This window comes from Clavelina lepadiformis, chromosome 8 (genome assembly GCF_947623445.1).
Source record: "Clavelina lepadiformis chromosome 8, kaClaLepa1.1, whole genome shotgun sequence".
Taxonomy (NCBI): domain Eukaryota; kingdom Metazoa; phylum Chordata; class Ascidiacea; order Aplousobranchia; family Clavelinidae; genus Clavelina; species Clavelina lepadiformis.
In genome coordinates this window covers 797,218-807,514 of record NC_135247.1, presented here as the reverse complement: position 1 = coordinate 807,514, position 10,297 = coordinate 797,218, and the positions used below count along the sequence as shown (strand labels likewise).

The 10,297-nt window shown below is 36.2% G+C and overlaps 2 protein-coding genes across 6 annotated transcripts; one reads left to right on the top strand and one right to left on the bottom strand.

Annotated features, from left to right (window-relative positions):
- Positions 1-1,444: 1,444 nt before the first annotated feature.
- LOC143468580 (pituitary tumor-transforming gene 1 protein-interacting protein-like) lies at positions 1,445-6,354 on the bottom strand. 4 transcript variants are annotated; one of them, XR_013119003.1, is made up of 8 exons: positions 6,193-6,354; positions 5,795-5,953; positions 5,487-5,604; positions 4,085-4,150; positions 3,767-3,813; positions 3,470-3,534; positions 3,227-3,277; positions 1,445-2,339 (listed from the first exon to the last, which is right to left on the bottom strand). XR_013119003.1 is itself a non-coding variant. In XM_076965890.1 (7 exons), the coding sequence occupies exons 1-6, from the start codon at positions 6,278-6,280 to the stop codon at positions 3,476-3,478; spliced, it is 537 nt and encodes a 178-aa protein (XP_076822005.1). In that variant the 5' UTR covers positions 6,281-6,354; the 3' UTR covers positions 1,445-2,339; positions 3,470-3,475. The 4 variants fall into 4 exon arrangements, 3 of the variants coding, with proteins under 3 accessions (XP_076822005.1, XP_076822006.1, XP_076822008.1); XM_076965890.1 differs by lacking the exon at positions 3,227-3,277; XM_076965891.1 differs by lacking the exon at positions 3,470-3,534.
- A 1,798-nt stretch (positions 6,355-8,152) lies between these two features.
- LOC143469652 (transmembrane emp24 domain-containing protein 1-like) lies at positions 8,153-10,183 on the top strand. Of its 2 annotated transcripts, none has more exons than XM_076967410.1 (4): positions 8,153-8,368; positions 8,873-8,970; positions 9,079-9,274; positions 9,670-10,183. In XM_076967410.1, exons 1-4 carry the CDS (start codon positions 8,201-8,203, stop codon positions 9,886-9,888), a joined length of 681 nt encoding a protein of 226 aa, XP_076823525.1. In that variant the 5' UTR covers positions 8,153-8,200; the 3' UTR covers positions 9,889-10,183. The 2 variants fall into 2 exon arrangements, with proteins under 2 accessions (XP_076823525.1, XP_076823524.1); XM_076967409.1 differs by having other exon boundaries at positions 8,154-8,368; positions 9,079-9,283.
- Positions 10,184-10,297: the final 114 nt, after the last annotated feature.

Here is a 10,297-nt window from a genome sequence, read left to right as displayed (position 1 = left end):
GCACTCATACTCACAACATGGAAATTAAGACGTGGAGAAAAACATCACTTTCAAATTAATTTACATAGATGGACTTGGTAATAGATGTGAATTGTGCAATAACATCAAATGGCCAATGTTTGTGAAACAGCACAACTGGTTGATTAGCCATCACCACATATACTTTATGTTGAGCATGTTGACCTCTCATGACCTCGTCGAACTTCAGTTATGGCCAAAGTATTTTGCTTGAGATTTTTTCGAAAACCTAGAGGGAAAGATGTGCTTAGAAATGAAAGAAACTTTCCCATTAATAAATGAATTTACCTGCAGTGTGAAGAGACCAGCATTGTCAGCGATGTTAACTTTGCTTGCCAATGGCTGCATAAAATAACAGAGTTGCTCAATGACACACATTTCAACAGCATCACTTGTTTAACCCATTAACTCTGAATGACATTTCCACTGCCTCATGATGAACATCTACAACACATTTTAATCTACAGAACAACCACAGTATATCTATACTCGAGAATTGGGATACTGCTTAATTTTGGTAGTGATACAATTAACACATTCCTTAGCATTTTTACATAAACTGCACGCTTGCATTAGTAGCTGTAAAGCTTCACAACAGTTCAGTTCATATTATTCATAGCTAGTTAGTGATTGATATCATTTTAAAAGGATTTAATGTTTCTTTAATGATATCATATTATAACAAAAACATGCACAAAACCTGAAAAGGATTATGTCATTTCCTTGTTAAATTTGAAAAAGCCAAAAAAACATGTACAGTAGTCCAATAGTTTGACAAAAACTAAACCAACAATAGTAATTTTAATTATTGTTACTACACAAAAAAAATGTTTTATAGCAATAATTGTACATGAAATATCACCAATATTTTATTGGCGGTTATTTATTAAAAAGTTTATCTGAAAATTGATCTTCGATGCAACTGATCAATTGAAAACAGGTGATTTACTGACAACACGGTAATATGGTGTCCATGTGCCTGGTGATATCCGCCACATGCTGAGCAATGACAGATTGATCCTTGGTAGAAAGACACTGCAGGAGACGATCACGAACATCCATCATGGAAGGCCTCTCATCAGGATTGTGCTCCCAGCGTTCCATAATTGAAAAAAATCCAGAAGGTTGTTTCAGGTTGGTATAAAATTTAAAAGATTAAAGAAAGTCAATGCATGAACCCATTTGTGTTAATTCCTAAATATTCGTCCAGTTATTGGTCAACACTTCTACATCCTCTGATAGGTAAATTCTCATTCATAGGCAGCGGCAACGTGAGTCGTTTAACTACAGGAAAGACGGTGACAACCGGTTATGTTCTTACATAAAGTGAACTTCAATGAATAATATCCTTGCTGCAGTCGAATGTGTGCGAAGGTGCATATATTCGCACGAGGCCAACCCCACCAATGAAGCACAGAACGTAACATCACAGGTGGTATATTTTATTACATCAAATCAAGATATTCCACAACGCACAGAAACACTCATTGAAAAGATATAAACTGAACGAACAGATGTTACAACAACAGTCACATTTCACCAACTCTTGCATTGACCAACACTGTTTGTTCAATTTCCCAGTTAATTTACAAGTGGACAGGTTTCATAATCATCAAGTAATATCACCTAAAATCGAAGGGAAAATGAAATCAGAAAGAAAAAGAAATGAGAAAATATTTTCAATTGGAAAACAAGTATTCTAAAACATTCTACCTGACACATACAAAAATTGCTTCCGGTTGCCAGATGCTATGAGCATCAAAGCTAAAACAAGTCATAAAAGAACACGAACCCATTGAGGGTCAAAATAGCTTACCGGAACTAACACGGCCTGTGCAGGGTTAAACACAAACAACCACGCCCAATACAAAGCTGTGATAGCCAATAACAAACACACATTTCATTGACATACATCATGTTTACTAAACGCAAGCATAGACATATGTAAACCAGGGTACCGGGATAATGTTATAGAAGGAATGTAAGAACGTTAAACATTATGAATGTTTAACTCACAATAATGGCGTAAGAACACGGCGAACTTTCAGGAGCATAAAAGTTCTGAATGAACGTTTTCAAGAAACAAATAATGTTCTTCAAAGACCAAAAAGTGAAGAGAAACCAAAGATGTTACATGCACAGGATATTTACAGCTAGCAGAGCATAAATTTGCGACAATGCTGTTAAACTAAAGACATTCCAAGATAAGACTTACGCCACAGACACAAATTACATAAAGTGTAATACTGAACACAGCAGGCAACACACAGTCTGTAAATGAAATTAATTTTCCAGGCGTTGGTAGTCATTTCGAAGCAGACCTGTGAAACAAAAAAGAATTTAAGGACTAGAAATAAATAAATCTGTATAACACTCTTACCTCATCAGAAATATTTAACCTAAAAAATACAAAACTACTATCATTACAACACTATTTACTGAACATACAGCTTATGTTACCATTGATATCAGTAAAGTTTTTGTAATAAATGGTACCAGCTAAGACTTGGTTATGCTCTTACAAATGGTCATAATATTACTGTTGATAATAAACATATAATCTTAACAAACATCAGCTCAAGCATGATGCAAGATGCTAATAAGCCAGTTTGAGCAAATTAAACAAGGCAGCAAGCACATATATTATGTAACTAGTTCAGACAAGCTTTGGAAATACAATAAACTGCAAACAATATTAGTTTACATTGAAATGCAATTGTCGCACTGACATGGGACTGCAAGTTAATGAGCAACTAGCACACTGAATGAATGCTTTGGTGTTAGGCAGTTCTGTTTTACAGCTGTATGCAGACCAAAAGTTTAACCACTGGCCATGTTAAAAGAAAGAAAATACTAATCCGTATCCACCAGGTACTGGACCTATCATTCCATTCAAAGTTAGGTTTTAACAAAAACATTTCACGAATAAGCTGCATCATTTGTTAGTCTAAAGTCTCAACTGGATTCCAACCCTATTAAAGTAGTTGCTGAAGCATTTAAAATGTAGTTAACAGTCGTCCAATAGCTAATATATAATCAAGAAATCGAGTTAGATGAAGTAGACGCTACATCAGCACCATGTCTACTTTTGTTGCGTTAATGCATTCAAACGAGTGCAGTGAACAAATGAAATGAATAAAAACTAATGTTTGCAGGAAAAATTATAAGAAGCACATGCAGCTAACAATCAGGTAAAACACAGTTCAACCTTATGCAGATTCATCCTGAAAACGCTGATAACCGTTATCCCGTACAAGTCCTGCCAAAAGTAATGGTCATATATTTACGGATACAAAAACTGTCAGATTGCTTGCAAATCTTACAGTTCCGCATGCATACTACGAACAAATTCACTCAAATCACTTTGACCATTTTGATTGACACTACCAATTAAAGGCCATGCACTAGCACTACATGTCAATTCGGACATGTTGGTGTTTGTGACATTTACTTTGTGTTATGCATCAGTTTCGTTGTCAAATTTCTGGTATTGAGAGCCACCGTTGGACCCGAGGCCTAACAGAAACCATGGTTAAGTGACGCCATAAAATGTACAAAACTTTACTCCGTATTTATTTTGCAAAATTATAATATCAAGTTATTAAAGTATTTTCTAGTATGCACTTGAAACATGTGAAATAAGAAACATGTGTTGTGATAATCATACCAAACAACAACAAAAAAAAATTGGTTAAAAATCCAACTTAAAAAATGAAAGAGCCATCAAGTACTAGCAATGCTTATATACCGTATTTCCGTCTTATTTCATCATTTCTTCTCTGTCTGTCTTGTTTCCTGATCATAAAACAACAAAAAGGGTTAAATGTATAATAACGGAAGCACATTAAAACCAGCACCATACATGACGATGGTGGCACTAGTTGTCAACCAATATGTTTTCATTGCCACTCACTATCTAACAATCAACAACCGATGGAAGCAAGTGAGTGGAAAAAATTTCCTAGTCATTCAATGAAACAGTTGGGCTGAAATTAAGTGCATTCACCATATACAGTACAATGCAGTGAAAATGGTCAGAGATAAACAATATAGGGACTGTATGAACCTTTCGTCTTGTCTCATCGATCTTTCCTGTCTCTCCCGATCCAGTCTTGCCTGTTCTGCCAGATATCTAAAAATTTTATTGAATTAATATGAAAGAATCCAGTAACATCACGTAACATATTGCAATAAGGTGGTCTTCAAAACAGAACAGAGGTTTCTAGTAAAGCTTACCACCGTATAATGATGCTTGGACATATCAAAGCCAATTTACAAATACAGTCGAATCCGCTTAATTCGGACACCGGATAACCCGGACAACCGCTTTATTCGGCCAAAATGCTCGGGAACGGAACAAAAGTAAAAATTGAACGTAAAAAACTCCCGTTAATTCGGACAATTCTCCGCTTAATTCGGACACAGGTTCGCAATTCCATTGTTAGGTTATGACACAATAAACAGTACTTCGTTTGTTTTAACACAAGATGCGATTGCATTATGAGTGATTATGGTGAAACAATGACGATCGATGCAGTAACAATCGACAATGAACTCATATAAGGCCATGTCAGCTTCATAGTCGCTTTTACTTCGGTACAATTGCGTCCATCTTGTAGAACAGAATGGTACAGAAAAGTTTAGCACAAAAAGTGAAATTGCTTACTAAAGTAAACGAAAACGTTTTATGCGATCAGTGCCAATTACTGCAGTATAGCGCAGCTGCAATTCATTTATTACGCAAAAGTACAGTATTTTAAATGTGTTTTCTGCCTTTACGCATGACCATTAAACGAACAATTGATTTTCCGCTTAATTCGGACAAAGCCGTTTCTCCGCTTAATTCGGCCAAAATTGAGCGGAACCAAAGTGTCCGAATTAAGCGGAGTCGACTGTATTAAATTTGCCACATACATTGAAAATGAGAACTTATATGGAAGGTGAAAGGACAGAGATAATATGCCGTGAATACCATAACGAATCCAGCAACAACAAAAGGTACCAAGCTTGAGCTAATATCATCTTAAACACAAACATCCCCCAACCTGTGCTGTAACTCCATTAAAACCACTACACAGTTTGATATCATCACTGCGAATATGCTAATGCAATGCATGATTACCAAATATGGTTTTGATGTCATGGGATAAAAACTTTCCTTACTGAACATCAACTTAAAGCACTGAGATGTCAACATCGACATCGCAATTTAACATCGACTGGGAATGAGTAGAAAAATATGTATGGTTTTTTTTTTGTTCGAAATTGTTGAACCTACATCAGTTATTGTTAAATGTTGGAGGTACCCCACAAGTTTCATGCATGCATTTATTCAAGCTTTCGTTAAGTTCACAAACATACATCATACACACAGCATGTCTGTACTCTGTTGAACACTAAAGACTGATTAACGAACGCAAAGGTTCGATTGAACTCAGCTTATAAACGACTGATCTGAGAAGACTTACTTTGATGAATCCTTCTTGAAGCAGCAGCATCCACAGCACTTGCAGAAGCACAGAGTGATACCAATGAGAAGAACGCCACCAATCACACTGACCGAAATAATCATGGCCTCAAAGTTTACTGAAGAAATAACATGACAAACGATTTATCAAATAACTTGCAGCAAAGCACGAGTATTGCACAGTTACAAGATTGATGACAGCAAGGTGATGAATATTTCGATTTTTAGCGGAACTTAAAAACAAAAACACCAACACAAAATGGCTGTGACGAAGATCATTATTTAACTTAAACATAAAAATAAACTTACACCAGCAGACCCCCCATCTAGCTGCAGACAGAGAACAGTCAGCATTATTCGGAATGACGTGCTTGACCGGGTAATCGAGACATTTTTTTGGATTGTTGCACCAGAGGCAAGAAACGTTCTTCAGGCAAGCCTGACAGGATTCATTGAGCATATGACATGCTGAGAAATAAACAGAAAAAAACTAGACATAAAGTAATAGGTGAATAACTTGTTTCAGAAACAAGGGTGCTGCAATTGCAGTATCAGTCTATATACACTCTACAATTGCTACAATATAATGTATCTTTTTCAACACTGTAGCATTAGAAACACCAGTTACTGAAAGAAACTTGTGGGTTTGTTTATAACATTCAACCACAAATTTAATATCAAAGTTGGTGCTGTACAACGACACTTACGTTGAGAAGGTGTTGTGGTTGAGCTTTCTGCTTTGCAAAAATATAACATACAAAACATAAAAGTGCATAAAACTGACCCAAACTTCATATTTCAAAACGTACAAGATAATTACAGAAATACAAAAAACACTTCGATTGATTTCTGTAAAAGAAACAAATTTTAATAATGTTAAAAATAGATATTTTGTTTTAGATTTCCATGTCTTCTGTGTTTTACTCATTGTATTCCCATTTATATAGGCCTAAGTCTAGAGCTGGGCAGTGCTCCTTTAAATATATCGACGCTCACACCTATCCATGAAACATGGAGTTTCGTTTCCAATAATACTCTTGAATGAAAAAATGGGCTCGCACTCAATCATGCTTTTCAAAAAAAGAAATGAACGTGATGAACTTATTTGGGTCAAATCAAAGCTATTCTTGACTTTTTCGCATATTTTCGAAAACCAAACTGCATTTGCATGTTGTAATGCAAATTTTTTTTAAATTCAATATTAAACGTCTGAACGGGTTACACGGCCCAATAACAGAATAAGGCAATAAATCTATAGTTTATAGCTATATCTATATGTAGCGGGTTTGAAACTCGATCATCATAACTGCCCTATCCAGGCTTTAACAACGTGAAAAAAAAACACAAAACCCAAGCAGAAAGGCGAATTCCAAAGAAATGAAGTTGAATGTATTAGCTTAAGGCGTCAAACATCCTCAGGCTACAGGCCAATTAATTCTCATCTTCTGTCACTACATAATAACTAGGCTATCGCTAACATGTCCGCCAGACAAAACTAAATTCTCACTCTCAAGTAAACAACCAAGCTGGGTCATGTGACTTTTTCGTAAATGTTGACAGGAAATTACACATGTTACGTCATAAAAGCTGAAGCTTTTTTGAAGATAAACTCGAGGTTTCACAAAATTTATCATACAGTTAAACATCAAACTTTCCTAATCCAAAATATTAGAATTACACAGCTCCGCAAATTTTAGAGTTAGCATCCAAAGCAAAGTTAGCGTAGGCTCAGTAGACGAGTGGTTGGAACGATGGAACACAATAAATGCGGCTCGTTTTCCATGGTCGATACCAAGTGGCGCTATGCCGTTTTAATGCCCTTGGGCAAGGCATTTCCGACACTTGCTCCTGTTCAGTGCACCTGGTGGACGGTTCTAAATTTGGGTAATACTATATAAAATATCACTAACACAAATAAAAATGTGTGACGATCTGAACTTGCATAAGACAAACCAGCGGTGACCAGGGCTCGAGCGATGAACAATCATCGCCGGATTTAAGTTGTGCAAAGACTTTCCTCACTCCGAGGATAAAAAATATCATACCACACCAAAGAAGAAGCTCTATTATGCGTTGTTTAACTGCATATAAACCCGGCTCCGTCAAAAAGAAAGAAAGCACCATGGTGGACCAACAAAACGCTTAATGTCAAATGATATTGCAAATATAGACTTAATAGAAATTTTTAAATGTTGTTTCGGAAGAAAATAATATAAAAAATTTTTGTAAGATAAACTCGTTTCTGCTCTTTGCCTGCGAGAAAGAAGGAAGCGAAAAATTCAACTCGACACGAAAAGAGGTGCCATGTTGTTTTGGGTACTGTAGGTAATGTGACGTGTCCAGTGAAACGAACTGGTTGATAATTGTCTGTTAGTGGAAACTGTTTGCCAGATAAAGGAAGTGGAAAAACTAATTCTTTAAAAAGTGCATGATAACTAAAAATTTTGGATAAAGTAAGATAGTGTAATAATCGTGTTCCGTTTTATAATTATGTCAAGATGTTAACAAATTATGTCGTTTTTGTGAATTTTGAGCTTTTTTGCACGTCTCTCAATGTTTTTATTTCATGTGTTTTTGCAGAAACGCAATAGGCTAGGCAGACAACCTAGCCTTGACTCTCTGATTGTTAACCTAGCTGTTGTACTTTTTCTGTTGGCCCACTAAATTCATTTGAATACACTATCGTTTTTAGGTTGGATTTTGGTAATTTTAAGTATGTTTTTGTCCGCAAAAGCTGCATTAGCCTGTTTTCTGTTGGTTTTAAGTTCTTGGGCTGTCAGTGGTTACCGAGACAATGATCTAACAGCTGAAATACCGGCAGCTAGAAGGGAATGTTTTTACCAACCAACAAAACAGGGGCAAGTCCTAGAAATAGAGTATCAGGTAAAAATTGAACGGCGGCAAATAAAGGGTCATGAGGCTGCTCTTTTTCCAGATTGCAAAGTTTGCTATTTTTGTGTGCAACTCTCACGCAACAAAATGAAACAATAGCTGAGTCAAGTGTACAACCAAATGGCGTCACAATTTGAGTAGCTGGGGTTAGGGGGACTAGTATACAAAGGCATCATGTGGTTATGAAATTCTGCATCAGACCTATATAGTACAGCCGATTAACTTTAATCACCCGCGCACTTAGCAAACTTTCCTATCTGACTCTTGCTCATTATTTATAGCAGCACTGTTGACTAGGTATGACATGGTACGTTGTATGTTGGCTTACTCAGATTTCTTAAACTTCTGCACTTCCATATGATGTAGAGGAGTATCGAGGAATGATTACGTCATAACTCCTTCTATTACTTCATAATTCCTTCCCATTTAAGTTTTTTAGGCGAGTGCAAAAACTTAAGAGACGGGATCAATCTATAATTAACTTCATGTTGGTAGGTGATTGATGGCGGTGACTTGGACATCGACTTTCGAATGAATGCACCAAACGGAAATAAAATTGTCCAGGAATTTCGCAGAAATGATGGAATTCACACGTAAGTCATTCAAATCAGTATGCCGTTTAATATACACTAATTCATTACACAATGATACGAAATGTTAACTTGGTGTGGAAGTTTATAACATGCAATTTTTTGTTACAGCGTTGATGCTACTATGGAAGGAGATTATGAGATTTGCTTCGACAATGGCTTCAGTCGCTTCACGAAGAAGACAATTTATTTTGAAATAATCCTGGACAGTGGCGAGGAAGATGATGAACTCGATGATGACGAAGGGGAGTGGAAAAAGTTTATTTCTCCAGATGACACTTTCGGAGACAAGCTAACAAGCTTGGAGGTAGCTGGGGTATGCATTTTCTTCATGCTTTCATTGATTGGAACTTTTTCGATTGCGCGTTTTCAACTTTGAATCAATTTTTATTTTCTGCAACCTGCTTGTTGTAGTGTTTTGTAAATTAAATTCACCATTTCTCAGTTGGTAGTGATGTAACAATGATGAAAACTTGTGCTGTCATTTTCTCCGAATATTTTTGAGAGTTAATAATTGCAATGCTTCAGCATAATACTGCTTGCCTGGCATGTTTTAAGATTTTGTTGGCGGCTACTTGAATGAGGAAAGTCGCTTTTGTGGTTCTCACTGCTCGCTTGTTACTGAATACATTAATTGTGCTTTGTTATAACTGCGTAAACTTATTCAAGACGCATTGTCTTACAATATTCTACTATTTTCAGGACACCATGAACCAAATAAAGTCATACCAGTCGAAGGTCATTCAGCTACAAGGCCTCCTTCGTGCGTTTGAGGCAAAGGATAGGAACATTGTGGAGAGGAACTTCAATCGAATCAATTTCTGGTCAGTGACCAACATCTTCATCATGCTGGTAGTGTTCAGTTTGCAAGTTTATATGGTCCGCAACATGTTCTCCGATAAGAAGAAAGTACGCACGTAACATATAACCTATGCATTGAAAATTTGAACGATTATATTAAAAACTTACTTTTGTTATGGATCGGCAAAGTTATTGCACCAAAAACGAAGTGATTGATCTGAGGCAATCGCTGCTAAATATTTCACACTTTAATTTGTTACACATTTTTTTGAACAAGAGTATTAAGCATCTTGCTTTATGTTGATTGTGCAGTGTCATTTCTAAATACCCAAGCAGTTTTTTTTTAATTATTAGCAAGTTTCTACATGTTGCCTTTAATTTTTGTTCTACGAAATAAATGGATGTTCTTGTAAAACCTTGCCAGGGCAGTATATTTCTGTGTGAATATAGATATGTACTGTACAGCTCACAACACCAACTTTGTTCAGTCGATGTTGAACTACGTTACTTATGGTTGGTTTGGTAAGTT